The following is a 22,293-nucleotide window of genomic DNA, read 5'->3' as shown; positions in this document are numbered from 1 at the left end:
AGGGCTTGAAGAGACAGGAAAAATGATCACACCTTTCATGCTGTCAGATTTTCCATTTATCTGTCAGGTTGAGAGACATTAAGTTCTCTGCAAACTGGTGGTTACATTGAGCACGCACTCAGGCAGTGGCATAGCTGGAGGCGAAGAACTCAAGACGCTCACTGCACGTCTCCAAAACAAATGCAACGTCACTGCCCCCTGTGGCAATGGTGAGTAACTGCACTACACCTGAGTGTCCGGCCAAGGCCCAGCAAGGCTCCCACCTAAAGACTCCCTTCACCAACCCCCAATCCCCCAACACCCACCCCTTGATAAATTCATCTCCCTGTTACAAGCAACCCTAAAACCCCGCAGCACAACCCCACCCAACGCAACCCCCCCCCCCCCCCCCCACCCCCATTCCTTGTCTCTATTCCTCTCACCCCTCCAGCCCTCTCCCTCCTCCCTCCATCTCTTTCCTTCAGCTCGGAGCAGCACCTCGCCCCCCACCGAGCGCAGCTTAGGTCATTACTGTCTGCTGTCAAAACCTGTGACCGCTCCGCCTCGGAGCCGCGCGGATTAAGGGCTGAGAAAACACGACGGTCCGGGGGAGAGGAAGGGGGAAAAAAAAGAGTGGAAGGGGGGGGGGGGGCGAAAAAAAAGAGAAGAAAAATGTGAGAGCTGACAGGAGGAGCGAGGCCTTAAATACTTTCTTTTTCTTCCTCTTGTTTTTTTTTTCTGCAACCAACCCCCGAACCTCATCATCGCACATATGCAGCCATGCACACACACACACACACTCACACACACATGCCCCCTTTCCCCTTTCAGCCGAGTTGACCGCTCGCTAAGTCTCACTCCATGCTACTTTTTGAGGCAGGCTTTCACCCACACTGGAGAAGTGAAGGGGAGGGCTGGGAGGGGAATACTGAAAACACGGATCATGGCCTCGGGCCTGGGATCCGGATCCTGTCCTGTCTCCTCAGCCACAGACACTAACTACGGTGGCCACTAGGGCTCAAATCAGGGGCATGACTAAACCTAAGACACCAATTGTTATCACAGTCTATCTCAATCTGTTTACCATCCCTCCCTAAGATAAGTTCCTATGACAAGATGTCGCTGCATGACACTTGTGGCACTCTGCTCACAAGCGGTGGTTCGATGCAGACTTTTCAGTTCTGACTCTGAAGAGGAGCATTCTACAGAGTGTGGACTTTGTCTCCTACAGTAGATCAGTGCCTGTCTTTGGATGCCTGCGCTGTTGTAAAGTCAGCCAAGCTCAGGAGAGTCCGTTTAGAAACGTGTGGGCAAGACAAGAGAGCTCACAGGCAGATGGATGGGCCACGGAGGGGCCGTGCGTTGGAGACAACGAGGACGCGAGGAAACGAGGGAAGGAGGTAGCGTGGGCGTGGAAGTGAATTAAACTGGTTAGAGGAGGGAGAGGTTTGAGAGTTTATCGTTTCAGAAAAAAAAAAAATCCTGCCCTCCATCTTGCGCGAGGCTGCATGGCGCCTGAGTGGGAAGAGGAGAAAGGGGTAAACAAGGCAAAGAGAAAGTCAGGAAGGACAGGGGCGGGTTTGCTGTGCAGGGGGACTAATGAGGATTTCAATTGGACTGGTCTGAGGCACCAAACGCTGTGCTACGGCAAGCTTTTCTACTGTCAGTGAAAATAAGTGTGTGTGTGTGTAGAAGAAAAAGGGACTGAGAGAAAGAATGACAGAGAGAAAGAAAGGGAAGGAATAAGGAAGGAGAAGAAAGAAAGAGAGAGAGAGAGAGAGAGAGAGCAGCAGCAGCAGAGATGTCAGTGGTTTGATGGGAATGACTTCTTTATCTCTGTGCTTTCTTGCTGTCTCTGTCTCTCTCTTTCTCTCGCCATGTGACTTAAGGAGGAATTTTATTTCCATACCAAAAGATCATCCCTTGCATATTTTTTTCACTCTCTATTTCTCCACTTGCTCACTTTTTTTTTATTCAGCCATCTGAAAAAAAGAGTGCTTCCCTCCTAAAAAATTACAAAACCCAGCATAAACGGATAATATTTCAGGACTTAATTCCTGCTCTCTGTATTAAGTGAAGCTCTGCACATCCGAAAGCAATAAGCTCAACCAGGACTCCATTACCGGCAGCAGTTAATTCAAAATTAGTGTGAAACTGTTCAGAACAACCACTCAGACTGCCAGGTCTCTGCTCAACACACAAACACACACACACACACACACACACACACACACACACACAGACACACACACACACACACACACAGGCATACACACACAAACAGAGATACGCACATGCAAATACACAAACACACACACGCACACACACACGGACAAACACACACACACACACACAGGGAGAGCTTATGCTTACAGAAACTTCTATTCATCTCACCTCCAGCTGTGAAAGGCACCCGTTTCTTCTTCTGCCCCCTCTCCTTCCTCAACTACTTCTTCTTCTTCTCCCGCTCTCTACAAACACATGTCTGGGAGCTTTAATAATCTCCCGTTTCTGTTCAAATAAGATAAGTGCATCTGTTGCCTCTATGTCCCAACTTTCAGTATAGGCAAAATATGAAATGTCTGAGGGTAGATCTGCTTGTCTTGGGAGGGTCAACAAGAACACTGTCTGTATCTTTATCAATTTCCCACACACTTTTCAACCTGTGTTTCAACCTACCCAGGTTAGATTCAGTGTAATGTTGTTATTAGTGTGTACTCTCCTTGGGAGTTTTACTTTGAGGTTGTTAGCATATTCCTTATACCAGCTTAGCTATAGGAACAATTTGTACTTTTTGCTGTGTTTCAAAGGATTAAAATCAAATAAATGTTGGGGCTATGTATGCTTTCTACAAGCTATCATCCTCTTCAAAAAAAAAAAAAAAAAAAAAGAAACACACACACACACAAAGCGCTCAGTCAATACAACTCCCTTTCTCCTCAGTTGGCTTGGAGCGGCTGGCATCAATCTACTCTTTGAAGTAGCAGCTTTGTTGACATGCTGCCCCCTGCAGGTTAGGACGTGGCACTCTCGCCCTCCAATCCCAGCCCAGCAGTCAATCTGAAAGGCTCAGCACCCCAACACACCCCTCCATGACCACCACCCCCAGCCCCCTCACACACACACACACCACCACCACCACCACCAGCTTCCTTTATTATCTCATGGTATTCCTGTATTTTCCCTCCTCTCTTCTTTAAAAGGGCTGCATTACTTCCACCTCCCCAAACTTGTCAAAACCAATTTGCTCTCCTATTATCCCCCAAACTGTTTTCACAGTGACCTCCTCCCTGCCAGCTCCCCCTCCTCCTGCCCAGAGTCCTCCAGCCTCCACGTCCCTCAATCGAAACCCCCAACATGACCTGTTCCCCCCCTCTCAATCCCTCACCACCACCCCTCCCACCACCCATCCCACCCCTACCCTCTTCCCATCGGAACACAGTCGCTTTCATTCTTTTTCTTTTTTTTTAAACTGCTGCCTTTCTGCAATCCACTTTATTTAACCTTGGCGATAGTTTGAGAAGGAACTGTGTAAGAGAAAAGTGGTCACACACACATGTACTTTAGCACACTCAAACTCACAAAGGCATGTCACAAACAACGATCACTGAACTTTCACTGGACTTGCACTGGCCCCTCCCCCTCCTCATCTCTCGCTCTCTCCTCAATTAGCGCCTTGCCAGTGACAACATTGAGCATCTTCATTAGGCCAGAATGCTCAATTATATCAGTTGATATTCCTTTCCAAAACTAATTATCCCAGTTACTGTGCACGGCTGACTGCTCCTACCCTCACCCCAGGGCACACTGGTTACTGATGTGATTTGGTTTTGGCTCGGAACAGCTTTCCACTCCCCCACCATACACATATACACACACACGCACACACACACACACACACACACACACACACACACAATGAGAGTGGTCTCTGCAGCCTGTTTCATCTATTTGTCTATCGCTGGCTTGAACAGCTCATCTTGCCTTTATTGTGCCAAGTCCAGATTTGGCGGGCAAGAGAAAGCAACATTTGCTGTAAGCTGTTGATTGCAAGCTAAGCACACTGCAACTCAAACCAGCAGGTGTGTGTGGGGTAAAGAAAAGGTTCTTTATTTAGAAGTGCCCACCTTAGATTAAAAAAAATAAAATAAATCATGTCAGCATTGCTTGTTTCATAGGGTATACACCGGTAGGCTATATCGGTATACACAAGTCCGATTTTTTGCATTTGGAATCGGACTCTGTGTTTACAGGCCTTTCAACTTTGAGCACCACTCAGTTATGTCACTCCGTTAAAACCAAATACCGACATGTTGACATAAACCAGATCTTTGTAAGCACATAAAAAAAGTATTCTTTTTATGGAGACAGTCCTTCAAGAAATAACAGTGTGAACTCTGCTGCTCCACGTCCCTGCAGTTTAAATCAAGCAATAAGTGAAGCACACAGAAACGTAGTTGTTATCACATAATAACAACATGTCATTAAATGGTGATTAAGCACTGATGAGGCAAGAAAGATCAGGTAGAAGATCAGGCAAACAACTGTTGCCTTTTGCAGTATAGCTTCAGGTGAGTTGTTGTATAACGAGGAGAAGTTTGAATTCTTTACTCGAGCTGTTAACTACTTCTGACATGTGCTTCATGGGCTGTCCCCGAAAGGATCACAGTCAGTCTCGTCTCATAGCTCAGGAGGAGAAACCGACGCAGTCAGAGCGAGAAACGTTGCCAATAGAAACAAATATATATATCTGAAGCCGGTGACCCTGTTTCAAAGAGGACGCAGCAGATTGCAGGTTGACTTGCTGTTGTTCTCCCAACTCAGAGATGAAGTAGCGATTAATCACAGCATGTGTCAAAGGTAATTTGCACAACTGCTCGCAGGAAGTCTACTTGCGTTCACAGCAGAAGAAAACAGAGAGGGTAGAACGGCAAAACTTTGAACAAAGAAAAAATGAAAATATGAAAAATAAAGACCCCATAAAAACAATCCATGAGCATCTTGTAACTTGCAAATTTAAGTGCAGAGGTATTTAGGTCCTGTTGCTAATGCCTGTGTGTGTGAGCATCTCATTGACCTGTCACTGTGTTCTGTTGAGAAGTCAGACCAAAGAGGCCTCCCCAAACGAGGCCATTTAGGCCTATTTCAAAGTGGCTGAGGCCAGAAGCATGCCTATTGTACACTGTTTTCCCCCCTCCCTCCCTGCAGCTTCACCCGAATAATCCCCTCTGCCTCCCCACTCTGTCTCACCTAGCCTCATACTGCCTGCCTACCCAGACCCCCCCCGCCTCCCCCCCCCAAAAAAAAATCCCCCTCCTCTGTCAACCATCACCCCCACCCCCACCACCCGTAGCACCGCCCTCCCAAGTGCAGCATGGTTCCCCCTGCCCACAATCCTCGGCCCGGACTCCGGAGGTAGATCACTTTAATTCTGCTTCAGGGATCTTTTTCAAAAAGACTCCGAGACCCGGAGACCCCGGGACTGCTGACCGCGGGCTGAACCCGGACCGACCAGCCGGGCCCTCGCCTCGCCTCGCTGGTAAACACAGCCGTGGTCTCACACGCTCCGAGGTTCCCCCTGGCCCTTTTGTTCCTGGCCTCTTTGGTCAGACAGAGAATTAGTTGTGTGTTCTGTTCTGTGCCACTGGGTAAGGTTCTATAAACCACTCCATAGAGACAAGAGGACGAGCATGGTCATATGTTACAAGTTGCGTGCAGCGATGGAGACATGATGGAGGCATGTTGTGAGGGAACACGTCCCTGACTTTTCTGTTACAACTGCTGCAATTTGGCTAATTTTCTTATCCCATCTTAAGCACGCACCAGCCCTGGCATGTTTTAGAATTTTTTCTTCTTCTAAAATGAGTTTTACATCCTGAGATATGAACAAGTTAGGTGGATTTACCGGCATCTGGGCAGCTACTAGTCAAGACAAGAAACATACTGTAGTAGGCCTACATATCAGAGGCAATTGACAAATATTATAAAAGATTTTGTGTCAAACTCTCATCTTGGGATGATCTGCTCGATTGATCCTCTATTCAGGCCTGAAATGAGTCTTGAATTAATTCTCAGATTTAAGCTCATCCATACGTATGGAACATATAGATTTCTTATCGGCTCCCTCACTCCACATCCACACCACATTCCCACTCTTCACATTTTGGACCAGACTTGGACGGACATCATATAGAAGTCGTCTAATACCAGTCATTTCTGTAGTGCCAATATATTGTGTGGGACACTGAGCAAACAGGTGGATTCTACCAAGGTGGACTTTGTGATGTGATCTATGAGCTACCTTGTCGGTGTCATACTTAAAGTAAATAATGTGATGAAGAAATAAATATCATGATTCTTCTTTGATTGTCAGAGGAAAAGCCTACTCAAAGCCTCAGCGCGGTCGATGATCTACACGGCCAGGCACGGGGAACCTCTGATGCGTGCTGGGAATGGGTTATTGTCAAGACGAAATGCCACATGTACTGTCTACCAGCAACATTAATGATGACAGCACACCGGTAGACCTGTGACACCTCAGCCTGTGGTCTGCAGGCTCCCCTGCCCATCCCGAGCGCCACCCTGGTAAGGGCCCTGTCGCTCTCACACAATCACTGATAAAGGGCATGTGGCTCAAGGCTCCCCTTTGTGAGGCTGTAATAACGCCCTCGGGTACCAGAAGATTAGGCTTAAGCAGATACCAGAGGCGCCATCAAATGAGATTTCTCTTATATACTTTTCTCCTAAGATGGTTACCATGGCAATAACCTTTAAATGTAAACTCCGGAAAAAAAAAAGAAGAAAAATCCAATGGCACCTAATATGTGCGCTCTTGGTGGTAGTGGTGAACACAATAAAAAGGAGGTGTTTCTCCACCGGGCTTATGTGATACAATGGCTAAATGTCAGTTTGCGGGCACAACAACCCCATCATCACCTCGATATTAAACCAATGACAGGAGCTCGTGAAAAGTATCAGCTACTACCTCCGATTGCACTTTGAGGATATTTCATAACAGCTACCTCAGTGAACACCCCTTAATGAGACAGACGGTGCGCAACTTCTCTCTTTGAAGTTAAAAAGACCAGGCCCCACCGCTCGACATGACCGTGTGCACACTTACACACATACTCGCGCGCACACACACACACACACACACACACACACACAAACACTTGCACACACTCACACACTCACTCACTCACTCACACACACAGACGTACAACATGTACAACACAACAGCCACTTCGCTCGTCAGCTTCCCCCTGCTCTTTAGATCTTAAGGAAGGTGAGAGGGAGAGGCTTAAACAAAGCTGATGAGGGTTGACACGCGGGCCGAGTGGTCGGGCCAGGGCCGGGGAGCGGAACGGAGCGCCCAGTGGAACGGCTCCGGTGCCTCACAGTTTGGGGTCAGTCTGCGGCTCAACCCGGGGCAGCCTGTTCACACTATAACACCTGTCTGTCAAAGGAGAGCGAGCCACGCCATGAGGCCTCACCAGGGAGGCCCGGGAGAAAGAAAAAGGGAGGGAGGGAGAGAGAGAAGGAGAAAGAGAGAGAGAGAAAGATAAATGAGTTATTACTGTGATGGAAGCCAAATGAAAATGGAATAATAAATGACTTGGGGAGACATGTTTCCAGCACCCAAAGAGCAGGGTCACAGTTTGTTCTCAAGCAGATACTATTCCCCTTTAAGTGTGGCTTACTGTGGTGGTGTGTCAACAGGTTATCACAGCATATCGAAGCAATCATATTTCCACTGCCTAGACAGTTGCCAGTTGTGCTATGAGCTATAGCTTCACTGAAATAATAAATGAAATAAATCACGAATCATAATGACGGAAAAACTGAACACAATAATGGGGAAAAAAATTCATATAATAATATAATAATAATAGGCCTACATAGCCTACAACTCATTTATAAATCAAATATTCAACTGAATCTAGGGCACGACTAATTTCCAGTAGACTGACATTTGGATGACAATACCTCAGTAATGGGGGAAAAAAGAACACAGAAACAGGGAATCAGCCACCTCATCAGCTCTAGCGAGCCTAAGACACAGACATTGACACAAGACACAAGCAGACATGTGCACCAATCAATATTCTCATAAGCACAGATGATTGAGTGGTGCCTTACTGTAAGTGCCATATTATATGTTGCTAAGATACAACGTGAACACAGTAGCCTACACTGGGGCTTTGACTTCTCCCTTGAAAAAAAAGATCTAGGCCTAGGGGTGGATTGCCATAATGTGGTCCTATATTAGGCTACAATGTGAAGACAACACATTAAATCCACATCCAATTTTGACCTACAGCTTCGGCTCTCCCATAGTTAGTTTTACTGACGTTCATTGGTCTGGGGAAGATCCACACTGCTGCTGCTGCTGCGGTGTTCCACATTAGGACATAGAGCTACGGTAGGCTACATAAGTGTCAAAACTGCATTCTTGGCGGAATGACTTATATACAGTAATGCAGAATAGCCTATGGCCTAATATAATTTCGGACATGCAAATATTGTACTTCAGACAAGTTTTTGTCTCCTACTGCAGTTTTTTTTCTCGAAACTGCTTTTTTTGAGGGCTTATAGTCAGAGAAGACAGAAAAATGAACAGTGTTGACAGGTTCCATGCGGCGTTTTCAAGATAACCACGTGGACTTGTTTTAGAGGTGGCTGTTTTGTCGAACTTTGTGTAGGCTAGAGAGCTCGTCAGGGCCTGATCGCTGAATTGATCTAGATTGGGTTATGATTGATTGCATAAAAGGCTAGTCGATGCTTTCTTACCTACCGTAACACTGGAATTGCCTGAGGGGAAAGAGTCAACGTGGAAGAGCAGGATGGAAGGCATGGCCTGACAAAAAAAACTTATTTCAGGTAGGCCTATAGTTTCACTAGCTACTTTTTCACGTTGTTAAATCTGAATAGGGGGTTGAGGATGTTCGAGTTTTGCTCCTGCCTCCTGAACGTAATGTGCCTGATGTCATTTGTCAGAGAAAATTAGCTGAAAAGTTGAAAACGTGCTGTTTACAGTTTTTTCCAATCGTTTACACACAATTTTGAAAACGGGGCTCTTTTTGTCTAAACACATCACACAATTTACCAAACACAACACCTAATCAGCAGAACATAACAGATTGTTAGCAAAATGAAATATTTCTGTCAAAACAATAAACACATCGATAAAACCTTATACTGTTCTCATATCACTAACACATTCTTTGAATGATTCCACACTGTCACTATCTTATACACACCAACACAATAAATTCAAAACACATCTGTAAAAACCCTCTTCCAATATATGGATGTTATTCAGACATATTGTTTGAGAGCAATAGGATAATTTAGATGACAAAAATATTTTGATGAACCCTCATCAAGCAATGCACAAAACTGATGCTGCAGACAATATTTCTTTCTTTCACTGTACCATATGTTCAGTTACATTGACAAGTCAATCCACAGAAAATGGCAAAATTATAGTTCTTACTACTGGAAAGTGTAGAAAAATAAAAAAAATTGTACACAAATAAAAAGTACTGTACACTTACAGTCACTGAAGGAAAACTAAAGCAACAATACAAACAAGTAACAACAATACGTAATACTCTAATCATCTCTCCGTCTTGCTAGATCAAGCCATAAGAGTTCATCCAAATCACAGGCTATGGGTGCCTCTCATTTGGGCTTTTATGCATCCTCCCTCGCTCCTCGGGCCTTGATCCTCACTGATCGACATAAAGAATAATGGGGCGAAAACAATGGGATAGTCTATCCACTGTTAGTTATAGATCAGTGGGAACGCCCCTCGAGGATCAAGCATAACACACCTGAGTGCTGCGCTTTCAATTTTGCATATGTGTGCTTATACAACTGGTGGATGTGATTATTCAATTTGTTCATTAGTGTGGTCATTGGCAAGCCAGGGCTTTGTAATGAGAAGGAAGTACCTAACAATCTTTATCTGTGTCTAAGGTGTGAAAATGTGTTTTACGTTTTGACATTCACTGTCCCAGATAGCAAAATCATTATGGCCCAAATTTGGGCCAAAACTGGCATGCCATTTTGGCAAAGCTTTGGAATGATGTACGGCCCAAATTTGGCCCAAGTTTGGCATGCCAAAAGAAAAACAAAAGCAGGCCAAAGCCCAGCCAAAACCTATTGTGGAATACCAAAATGTAGCCAGAAGTATCCCAAAGAGTGGCCAAAATCCCAAAACCTTGCCAAAAAGATGCCATAACTGACCCACAGTGATGCCATAACTGACCCAAAGTATAGCTATTTATTAAATTATTTATTAATTCATTACTTTGTTTTTTTATTTATTTATGTGGATTAGTTACGCAAAAATGTCCTAGTATCCTAGGCTCATAAATTAAAATGTTAAATTATGTTCTATGTGGATTATGCACAAAAAAAGTGACAATGTATTTTAAAGTGAATTTTTGTTTTTATTGGTATTCATTCAGTTTGCTGCTCCTGGTTGGGAGCCGGCTGACGTTTTTTCCTCACATCGCGCCCAGTTAAACCATCTCTTCGTAGCCTTTGTAGCCGATCTGTAAATCCGTAGCAGCCGAGCAGGTTGGATTGCGCCTCACTGCATCTGAAATTGAAGACATACACAAAGAAAGTTTGTGTCAGTGATTTTAAAAGATATAACTGGGTTTAAACAGCAATAATGCATGCTACAATATTTTTCACGATGCAAGTTCCAATAGAACTCATAGTGTGGGAGATAGGTGTGTGGGGCTGTGTGTCTGTGTCTCCAAGAAACATTTCAGGAAGTTTTCTGGAAGTTCAGTTCTGTTAAACTCTACTAAGAATAATTGTCTGACAGAAGACGCATAGGTGCAGGAGCTTTTGGAAAAGAGTTATCAGAGCCTAGAACAGAATGCTTGTAATAAATAGTGATGAACAGTTAAATGCTTACCAATCACTACTGCCTTCAGATGCAGTTTCTCAAAAAAGACATCTTTGACATCGGCTCCCCCTGCCAATCCAATAGTGATGACCTACAAAAGAAAAATAACCGGTCCGGTTGTATTACCATAACATTTTTACCATTCATTCAGCATTACCCACTCTTAGAGAAATCAAAGCAGCTCACCAATTCCTGACGAAGGTCCCGCTGGGTTGCCAGGTCACCCTCCAAGGCCTCCAGAGCCCGTGTGTCACCCAGGGGAAAATAGGGAATATGCTTGGAGGTGGGGGACATCTTGATGGATTAGTGTAGGTCTTGAATTATTTGTATCACATGCTCCTCTGCTGGTCCAACAGGATTTGTTGGTTCACAAACAGGTCACGCAGAAGAGCTGAAGAATACAAAAGCATCATTTAATATAAAAAGGCAGTTCTGAATCCTCAACATATATATCATAGGCTATGTATTTGCCCAGCTAGCCATCCATCTATTTACACCCTCCTAGCACCATGCATAGGACAGCCCTTTCCTAAAACATCCAAACAGAGTTCTGTCACATCCAGTGAAATTAGGCCTAATTACCATAGAAAATTCTTAAATGTACAATGTACAATTGGACATTATTTTTTACAAAGGAACAAGGCCTACTGTATGGGGAAAAGCAATTCTCCAATTATCTAACTTCCTGCAGGCTTACGTGATTTGTGATTACGTTACGTTGTGAACTTACAGTTATGCCACATAGCTCTCAATGACAGTCTCCTGAAGATATTAATGTAATGCCAGGAGAGCAAGATCCTCAGTTAGCAACAAGTTTGGCCAACGGATTCGTAGGTTTAAAGGTGGGAGCTTTCTGCAATACGCAAAGGCTATATTTTTTTTGTCTGCATATTTCCAACCGGTACGCTAACAATTGGCCTAGCCTGCTCGCCAAGGTAGCGGGTGTACTCGATTTACCTACTTCAAATCTAACACGTCTTTTAGGCTACATTAAATACAAGGCGTACCGTTATTATACACAAGAACAACAACATATTTTTTGATAAATAGAATAAATGTAGGCTACTTACCTTCAGTTATCACAACGGCAAACTGATGGAGGCTCTTCTCTGGGCAATGCATGAATTCGAATGTTCAAAATTCCCGGTCTCTGTGCATTCTTTTGGCAAGCCATGATACAGCCAAAGCTCACCCATGAATCATGAGATGCGGTCCCGCTCATCACATTGTCGGCTGGTTAACCAGACGTAATCCATAACTTAGCCAGAATTACATGGCGCCCTTTATTTATTATGGCAAATCATAATTAAGCCATAGGTCGCCCAAAGAACGCACGCGCAAGTCATGAGATGCGGTCCCGCTCATCACCTTGTCGGCTGGCTAACCAGACGTAATCCATAATTTAGCCAGAATTAAGGCAGATCATAATTAAGCCACAGGTTGCCCAAAAACCTTTGAGTGGCCTTTTCCTGTGCCAAACAAAGCCCAAAGAGGCCACATGTATGCCAAAGGAAAGCCAAAATGATTTGCTATCTGGGGTGTGTAATGTTTTGCAAAAAGTGTGAAGCTGAATTTGTGCTTAATGTTGTACTGCTCTGCGCAGGTGTTTTGCTTCTTAAGTGCTAAGTATTGTTAACTGTCTGATAACCTTAATTTTAGTGTGTATACGATTGGAAAAAACTGTAAAAAGGCTTTAGCACAGGCAAAGAAAAACTTGAACAGAACAGTACTGCCCCCAAGTGGCTGTAGCGAGAACTGAGACATTGAACCTAACCACACACACAATTCATGAGTTTCTTCTTTTTTTTCTCCACAAGACAGCGCCAATATTCACCAATATATATATTTCCATATCTGATCATGAGATATCACAGCCTGTTACAAAGATCCTTAATTATTGACTCCGCTTTAACCCTCTCTGCCTGTTATACCACTGCTTGGTCAAATTTCCTATTGTGATGCGCTATTTGGAACGTGCATTATTTTTCTAAAATGATAGTAGCAGTGGTATAAGCGGGATAATCAACTCCGCGCCCTGTGCGTTTCTAGGAAAATAATGCACTTATCGAAGTGTAAAGTCCCCTCCGCCTGCGGTGTCGGGTCCTTATTACCACTTCGAACGTGCATTATTTTCCTATAAACGCACGGCACGTCGTTGATTATCCCTTACGTAGTAAACCAGACCTCTCGCGAGAACTCTGGATTTCCAGGGTAGAGATATCAGAACTAAAAGAGGGGACCTCCCTTTAAAAAGCCTTGTTTGGTTAGATGCCATCTTATACACACTCAGAAAATCACAAACACTGCCACTCCACACACCACTTCTAGAAATGAGTCATGACCAGTCAATAGATGTAACAAAAGTAATTTATTGTTTTGTATTTACAGTGGATCACAGCAGAGAGGCAATGACAGAGGGCATTTTGAGGGCAGGTTTGCTATCGTGAGGGTCTGGTAAGTCTATTCATATGTGTGGGCAGTTGGGAGTGTCCAGGGAGGTTTGCGCAGCATATGTCGCTAATGTTTGCGAAAATGGAGTCTGTTTTGTAATGTGGGTATGGTTGAGTATTCATCCATATGTACAATGCAATTGTAAGCCCCAGCTCATCACTGCAGAATCACAAGTACTTTCTCCCTGCTTGTCACTTATCTTCCTACTTTTCCCTCTTCCTGTCCTTATGTTGGCTTTTTGTTTCCTGTCGGGGTGCAGGTAGTTTCCCATGTTCTTTGATTCCCAGGTATGTGGATTAACTGGGTTTCCAACACCTGACCTAGCCTCTAAAAGGCTTTGGGCTTACCACAAAATGAGTTCCTTTTCAAAGTCCTACCAAGACTTAAGTACATCAAGAACGTATACTATAAAGACATCATGAATTAATAAAATACAAAAGGCTACTTTACATTTAATGTTTTAAAAATGTCAACCTTAAACATATTTCATTACGGAGCAGTATTGCATGGGGGAAAGGATTTGATTTGCATAAGAGTTATTCTGAACATAGTTAAGGTTAAGGTCTGGCAGAGAGGTCACCACCACTCCGTTCACAGTGGCGTAATAAGAGTTCCTCAGGAGTGTCTGATGCTGGTGTCATTATGGGCTTGGGCAGAGAGACATCGTGGGCTTAGTTCCAGAGAAGACGCAACAGCACCGGCAGAGCGACTAACAGATAGCTAGCGCCTCCGTTCAGTCGGGTGGCATGGCCTGATAAGTTACAGTCATTGGAGTAGCAGCAGTGAACTTTGACCCCTGGAGCTCGGTAACCCTGGCTGTTGGCCTGGCTACAGAAGGACTTGTAGGAACATGACTTCATCACTCCACCTGTAAAGAACAGAAAAAGAGAAATAGACAGAGAGAGAGAGAGAGAGAGAGAGAGAGAGAGAGAGAGAGAGAGAGAGAGAAACAGTAAGAGACAGCTACAGTGTGCTATAAAGCTATATAGAAACCCCTTGATTAACATGTGAATATCTTAATTAGGGTATTAGAGTTCTTAGACCCCCCAGGCCAGCAGCAGCAGACCCCCTGCCAGAGGCCTGAGCTGGGACCAGACAGGGCAGTCTGTCAGCCCCTCATCGTCCACCCCACGCCCTCCCCAGCTCCCCACTCTGTCTGCAAAATGTGTACTTATGCGCAAGCACACACACTCTTCAGCTCACACATACAGTACACTCACATTCTGCTCATACTGTACACACTAGCATGCTTGAATGCAAACAAATGCACGCACATACGCACACACACTCATGCATACTGTACATACACACACACACACACACACGCACACACACTCATGCATACTGTACATACACACACACACACACACACACACATACACACACGCACATGCACACACACACACACACACACACACTCATGCATACTGTACACGCACACACACTCATGCATACTGTACATACACACACACACACACACACACACACACGCACACACACTCATGCATACTGTACATACACACACACACACGCACATGCACACACACACGCACACACGCACACACGCACACATACACACACACACACACACACGGAATATGTTTAGTAAAATTAGAGCTCACTGCCATGACCGCGAACCACGGCGCATGCGTCTGAGTAGTCCGGGCATGTTTTGGAACCCTGTCGGTTGCAGTCGTCATCCGTGGAGCCCATGCAGGTGTAGCACTGAAGAGCCTCACCTGCAAGAACACATCAGGCAAATGGAGATCATGGAGACTCAACCACAACACAAAGAACAGAGATATACACATTTACATACACACATACACATATATACACCATTTACAGCTCTTGGGCGTTATCACCACTGAATTTACACCTCAATCAAAACACTCAGCTGCATTCCCCTGTCTTACGTGAGGACACCTTTCAGTAAAAAAAACCTTTTTCAGCAAAGACTTATGTCTAGTGCAATTTTTCAGAGTGCAAACTTTTCCTGCTTTTTTACATGAGGACACAACAGCCCAAAACGACTGCCTGGTGAAAAATGAGTATCCATCAACAAAAGAGACAGGGTCACACGCAAGACAATTCATGTAGGACTCAGGTGTAAAGGTACATCCTGGACCAAGGTGTAATTAATGTACAGTAACATAGTTTGTAAGTATCTTTAAAGGAATAGTTTGGTATTTTACACTTTAAGCCCGTTTTCTGTATTGCCAGTGGTTACTGGTCTTCAACAATCTTCTATAGCAAGTTTCGCAGTGACATTCAAATTCTGTTGTGTTATATTAGGCACACACGGTTGTAAGGTATCTGAAGAAGTACTTCCAGGATTTCGAAAATCCCTGATAAAAGATGACAGAAGCTGTATTTCGCTGCTAAACTTGCTATAGAAGATTGTTGAAGACCAGTAACTACTCGGTGAGCTGCACATTTTTAAAAACGAACGTTTAGGGCTGTTTTAAGGACAGAATAGTCCATGCACAAAGCGAGCAATGTTAAAGCCATACAGAGCTCCATTCTAAAGCTGCAAAATTCCACAAACAGGCTCAATTGACGAGATTTCGGTGTCAAACACTCGTTTTCATGCTAGGCAATACAGAAAACGGACTTAAAGTGTAAAATACCGAACTATTCCTTTAAAGATGTTTCAAGATATTGCTCATGTTATTAGATATCGTATTATGACATTTAATCGTAGAGCAATGAGCGTTAGAAATGATAATTTGGTATTTTTTCACTAGAAATACAGAAATGTGGATTGTTTTTTGTATGTATTCTTTGAGACATTTATGAGCATGTGCTATTATTACGGTCAAATTATTTTGGAAAAGTTAGGTTTTAACATAAGGCCACAGTGCAACACATTATATCAACAGCTTCCTTCTATCAGATCAGTCTCCACTGTCCCAGGTGTGTGAGGTCAGTGACCGACTAAAACCCGTCACGTGCTTCAAACTCGACTCAGAGGCGTGTGTGTATGACTGCGAGGAGGAGTATAGCAACTGTTGACAGAATCAGACACAACCCTTTCTGACTGGAAGTTACTCAGTCCAGAAATAGTGTCTCTTTGCAAAGCCAGTGAAATGCTGTCACATTCCGCAAATGTCAGTAGACAAGACATCACCAACCAAACAAACAAACAAACACGCAAACAGTGTGCTTGACTTTCTGTAACAGCAGTGGAGGCTTTGGACTGAGTGATGTCGGAAAAAGTTCCTGCGCTCATGATCAAAGAAGACACCCGATGACAGCAGATGAGCAGGAGCTAATGTAGCCCTGAAGCAGATACAGACACGATCCTGTGCCACCCATTCTGGAGCACCTTACAATTGAAAAGTGTCAGATGGACTGGCACGACTGCTGTGCCTCTCAATCATCAGCTCTGAATACATTTCTTTTCCACATCTCAAAATCAGCTCAACCCGAACGTAGACACACAAATGTGCCGTGTAACCATGTCAACCACTGGCAATTTTTTTTTTAAAAAGTCAACAAAGGGTTTCAAGTGCCACAAAATCTATTTATCGAGGCAGCTTAATTGACACTGACAGCGTCAACAAGAAATAATGACTATGCCTTTGCAACTTTAGAAGTAATCTGAGAATCTGCTCCTATGTGCTAGTTCCAAATGACACACCTCATGCAAAGCTGATCCCAATCCCTCTGCCTACATACGAGCTCTGGCCATGGCCTATTATCATTAGCTTAAAGACTTACTGGAACAGATTAACAACTAAGATCACCTGCCAGTAAACGATGACTTCAGACTTCAAGTGACAACACTATATATAAAGACAAGCAAAGAAAAATAATAAATTATGACACTGGTCAAAAACGATATGAAATCTACTCTCAGAAAATAGTCATTGTAATGGTGCATAGATATTTGACCTTATACAGAGCGCTCAAGATTGCCTGACTGACATCCCATAATCTGTTCCCTGTGTAGGCCATATGGTGTTTCTCCTGAGTACTCAAATAAAGTAGACAACAGATACACAATCAAATGCTCCCATCAGACAGATGCATATACTCATGTTCACTGGCAAGCTCTCAAATCTAAGTACCATTCCACTCAGTACATACTTATCAATCTATTGAATATGAACACTTAAGTCCCAAACTAACTTAGTTGTCATTCAGCATGTTTTAAAGTGACCAACGGTACTTCTGAGCGAAAAGGCCCAGAGATAAAAAGATCTAGAAAGGGACTAAAACACAGACACTAAAACATGATGACACATCAAACCATTGTGACAGGGAAGGTACCCTACAGCCCTACAACACACCTTTGCGAAGGCCAAACCAAGAATAACTCAAGACGGGTTAGGGTCAAAGCATTGTCAACTCTTGGAGATAGATGCAGACAACTTAGAGGCAGAGAGGAGAGATCAATAAACAATACACAAACTTCATCAACAAAGCAAGGTGGGGGTCAGAAAAGAAGCTTGAAAAGTTTGTTTATGTATATAAAAAAAGAGAGCATCGTCCTTACTGTGATGAGCCAGAAGGGCAAGGAGGGTCCCGAGCAGCGCGCAGCAGTGGACAGCTCTCATGGCGCTGGTGGTCTTTGGCTGTGGCGATCGCACAATGAAAAGAAGGTTGTTTGCTCCTTAAACCTCCCCTGATCTTAATCCACGCTATCACAGCGCTAATGCCACCGGCTAGCATGGACAGGCAGATTAGCAGGCAGCCTCCTCCACCCCTGGGGCCTGTGGCCTGTTCGTTAAGACGTGAGCGTGAGCTCATCGATCGACTAATCAGAGGATGGCGGCGGTGATGGTGTCAGGCTCCACCCTCTACAATCCTATCCCATCATTCCTTGCACTTGAACTACGTGTGGTACCTGACCAGGTCATTCCAGGATGTTCGGCTGGTATGGTACTGTATATTGGTTTGATCAGCAACTTTTAGCCCACGGATTGCTTATTGAGATTACATAATGGACATTTGGAATTTTAAAAAGAAGTTTAAAAAAAGTTGTGGTGATTTGTACATGGTTTGTCCCAGTTTTTCCACTGGGAATCTTTCAAAAGGCGCTTTGTCACAACTTGAAATTAGGACACAAATCAACTGAAGCAGTCTTCTCCAGAAATTCTTCTGCTCTGCTCCAACAGATAGATATTCACATGGAAACGGAGCCGGCGCAAGTTTCTCACACTCTGGGCTCTTTAAAGCACATCTTCAGACAATTCCAGTTGTTTTGGCGCAATACAAAGAAAATTGATTTGGTTTTTAATTAAGACCCTGGGCCAAGTATAAGCAGGGAGACAGATGATGTGGAAATGTTTGATAATTAACAGTCGACCCCAGTGCTTGTCAATATGCTTCACTCCCCGCTGGGAGAGTATAGATATGAAAATGATTATCAAGAGTCAGATTAATGAGTGAATTATAGCGTGTAATCTGCCAGAGCCTTGGGACATGCATGCACAAGCCATTGGCATTATTGTGTTTTTGTTAATATTATTGGACCATCTCATCTTCTGGTCCAAAGAAGAGGCAGACTCACTTGGAGCTGCAGTCTGCTCTCAACTTAATCACCCCCTGCTGTTCCGACAGACCAGACAAAACGATGCCAGATCAGACAGCCTGACACCAATATCCTCTCAGGACACACAATTAAACAATGTACTACTAACCTATAAATACAGGAATGGAGACGACTTTTTTTTTTTTACCAATTATAATCAAAAGGCTGTTCTGGGGATGACAGACTTAATAGAGAGATCTTGGTCTGATTCAGGATATTATGTTTACAACATCCAGAATGCTCTGTCAGACTGCCAGGAATCCACTAGTTGGACATGAAGCCTGCTTTAAAGCACCAGAAGCTTCTGAGATGATCGACAGAACAACCCAAACCTTGACACAAATACTGTGTAGGTAAAGGCTGCAAAAACAGATTTTCATGACACCTATATGCTTTCTATAATATATTATTTAGTAACAATAGCATTATGTGACAGCCTGTTTGATTTTATAATAAAGAATAGGCACACTCTTTTCTCCCTTTAAATTAGGTATTTGACTAGCGTTTAAGCAGGTAGCCTTCATTGGACTGAAAGATTTTGTACTTTTAAGACAAATTAAGCCCCAATGAGTGTAAGGGAGATGTCTCTTTGCATCTGTTCAATTGGATGTTTTTGCAGTGTTCTAATAACCAATCTCACAAGGGGGAAGCTGAAGCTGATTGGTACTGGTGCTGTTTCTGGCTCTGATTGATATCAGAAGTGGGAAGGAGATGATGACACTGACAAAAGGAAGATCTCATTGAAAAGCTAGAGTTGTCCATGGCTCACCTAAAGTGGGAAATGTCTGGCCAAAGGTTTCTATTCAAAGAACCTTGAGATGGCAAGCTGACACTGTATTACCACCTGGGAATACAATGAAGAGGGTCACCGGAGATGTAACACTTTGAGCCCTGCTAAAATGCTCTTGACATCGCAGCATCAGTTTTAGAGTGAGCCACGCTCAAGTCAGCGGCTGATCTTGAGACCCCTGTTGTAGCTGTATACCAGCAGCTTCTGGCAGGCCAGGCATCCCCATCAGTGGGGAACGACAGCTCCATCAAGAGCTTCTGCCTCAGGAGATTGGTCATTATAATACTACTATAACAACCAATCTAATGGTAGTTTGAGACTGAAATTGGACTGGTATCAGAACAAAAACCAACATTTTATGTGTCTACTGTGTACACATATTTCCTGTGCTCTCTCTGGTCATACTCTAATTAAGTGAGAAATAAACAATATGGTCCTTATAGCATAGCAAAGACATGTAAGGTGTCTGAGACAGTCTGTTTTAAGACTTAATTGATTAGGCCCAGCGCAAGTAGGATCCCTTGGCTCCTTGAATCCCTCTCTTCTTGGTTAATCTGAATATATTTAATGTAGAATTTGCACCTGCTGTGAATTAATTCATTTCATCAATTCCTAGTTATTGCGTGGAGTGATATAGTTAGTGTAGCATTGACACAAAACTTGGCAAGAGCTTCCCGATGACTCACAGAGGCACACTCTGCTGCAGGATGCATGCGTCTCTATGGGCATGAAAGAAACTCCAGCTGTGACACACGTCTTTATTGCCATCCTTTATTGCACTTTTTTTTTTGTAAGCAGGTGCCAAAGTAGCTGATCAGGGCTGTTCCCCAGCCCCAGGTGACACATCAACCGTAGCAGGACTAAGACAAGTCGATTCCAAATTAAATTACACTTCTTTAAAATCAGTACCATTGACAATACCCATAATAAGGTTCATTAATATCAAAATAAAATCCCCCGGAAAAAATAAAAATCACATCGGTATCTGCTAAGAAGCCAGGAAGGATGTAAATGCACAGTATCTACAAAGGTACACACGGGAAGTGGTTTAAAACTTACAGAGTGTATCAAAACCAGCAGGTGGGGTTCCATAATGTCTCTACTCAATGGGAGGCCCAATACAATATGTACAAAGAGGGACGTGGGTATTGTGTGGATACTGGTTCTATCACATGCAAGTAATGATCTCTCTTATGGTGGCAAGTGGCTCTTTTGATGATCACTGAATGAATCGTTGATTAGCAGTCTAAATGAGTGTCGTCGTGGTTCCTCGACATCTACTACTGTATGTTTCTCGGGCATTTCAGGCAGCCTCCTCAACAAGGAGGGAATGCAGGAGCTAGAGGGGTTAACAGTCGGCTCCATCAGTGGTCGTCATGGCGACACGGTTGGCGAGCAACCTCATCACTACATCATTCTCTCAGACTCGTTCGCACACACTCTCTAACTCTCTCTCTCTCTCTCTCTCTCTCTCTAGCATGCCTTCTCTCTTGTCCACCACTCACTCACACACAGACAGGCAAACTCTCATTCAACATTTCTACTGATGGGGAGTACATTTCTAAAAGCTTTCACAAGACCCCTGATACAGCACAAGTCCCTCCCCTCCCTCCCCCCGACGCACCAAGTCACCCCTTGGTACACATGGAGACATCAAAATGTACAGATTAATTACAGTAGGATATACTGGACTCCCCACTCTCAGAGAAGTCCTCCCATTCCCAGTGGGGGCGCTGTTGCCAGGCTACATGAGCAAAGTCAGTAGTGTAAAATCAGAAATCAAAAAGGACTCGAGTCTGTTTGCCAACAGTGTGAAGGAAACAGCGCGGGATGTGGGGCTCTTCTGCCTCTGTGGTTTCTGAGATGTTCCTGGACGGTGTGTGTGACAGGAGGAGGCAGAGGCGCTTGCTCCCGTCACCCTGGCTAGCTCTTCCCCATCTTGGCGATCAGCTCGTCACAGATCTTTGTGAGCTCCTCGATTTCTTTGTTCTGTGTAGAGAAAGATTTATGATAAACTGGAACATGTGTGCGTGTGTGTGTGTGCAGTGTAGGCAAGAATATGTGTGTCAGATGCAGTATTTCAAAAGAGTACAAGTCATTCGTTAGGTGTTAACATTTCTCATACTGCATCTTACAGTATAACAGTTGAGGCGTCAACAGACCTACTGTTGTAAATAAATAGCTTGAAACAAAACAAACAGGAGTAAATCAATAATGATCTACAGTACATATGAATTGATTTGGGTTCAAAATTATTGTTTTGATTGAGACAATCGGCTAAACAGTCAGCCAGAGAAAAAGCAATTCGGACAGACAGGTGACCCGTACAGTATTTGCTACTGTAGTTAGCATGCGCCACTGACCTTCTGTTCCAGTGTGCGTTCCAGTGAGTCCACCTTCATCTGCTCCTTTCTGAGACTGGCCTGGTAGGCCGCCGTCTCCTGTTTGGCCTTCAACCGCACCTGAGCGATGTCCGTATTCGCCCTGCACAGGAAAAAAGTGGGGGGTGTAGTGGTTACAGTATATATTTTGATCATAATCTTTGTTTTTCATGGCATGATTCCGGCAAAGACTATCAATTAAGTTCAAGACTCATTTAAGTAT

General features: G+C 43.9%; 2 protein-coding genes and 1 long non-coding RNA gene across 3 annotated transcripts in view; all 3 read right to left on the bottom strand.

Moving 5' to 3' along the window:
- Positions 1-10,497: 10,497 nt before the first annotated feature.
- On the bottom strand, positions 10,498-11,153 carry LOC134063556 (uncharacterized). Its single transcript, XR_009936186.1, has 3 exons — positions 11,096-11,153; positions 10,919-11,000; positions 10,498-10,591 (listed from the first exon to the last, which is right to left on the bottom strand). It is a non-coding gene; the product is annotated as an uncharacterized LOC134063556 (long non-coding RNA).
- A 2,878-nt stretch (positions 11,154-14,031) lies between these two features.
- On the bottom strand, positions 14,032-18,225 carry ly6pge (lymphocyte antigen 6 family member pge). Its single transcript, XM_062520351.1, has 3 exons — positions 18,213-18,225; positions 14,983-15,099; positions 14,032-14,228 (listed from the first exon to the last, which is right to left on the bottom strand). The coding sequence occupies exons 1-3, from the start codon at positions 18,223-18,225 to the stop codon at positions 14,032-14,034; spliced, it is 327 nt and encodes a 108-aa protein (XP_062376335.1).
- Positions 18,226-20,446: 2,221 nt separating this feature from the next.
- The window catches only part of tacc2 (transforming, acidic coiled-coil containing protein 2), a 73,822-nt gene continuing 71,975 nt past the window's right edge, over positions 20,447-22,293 (bottom strand). The window contains exons 22-23 of the mRNA XM_062520025.1: positions 22,053-22,173; positions 20,447-21,678 (exon numbers count right to left, since the gene is read on the bottom strand). Of these exons, the coding sequence (XP_062376009.1) occupies positions 21,613-21,678; positions 22,053-22,173 (187 nt within the window). The 3' untranslated portion in view covers positions 20,447-21,612. The remainder of the gene's footprint in view (positions 21,679-22,052; positions 22,174-22,293) is intronic.

This window comes from Sardina pilchardus, chromosome 18, assembly GCF_963854185.1.
Source record: "Sardina pilchardus chromosome 18, fSarPil1.1, whole genome shotgun sequence".
In the NCBI taxonomy this organism is placed as follows: domain Eukaryota; kingdom Metazoa; phylum Chordata; class Actinopteri; order Clupeiformes; family Clupeidae; genus Sardina; species Sardina pilchardus.
This window is presented reverse-complemented; position numbering and strand designations above follow the sequence as displayed.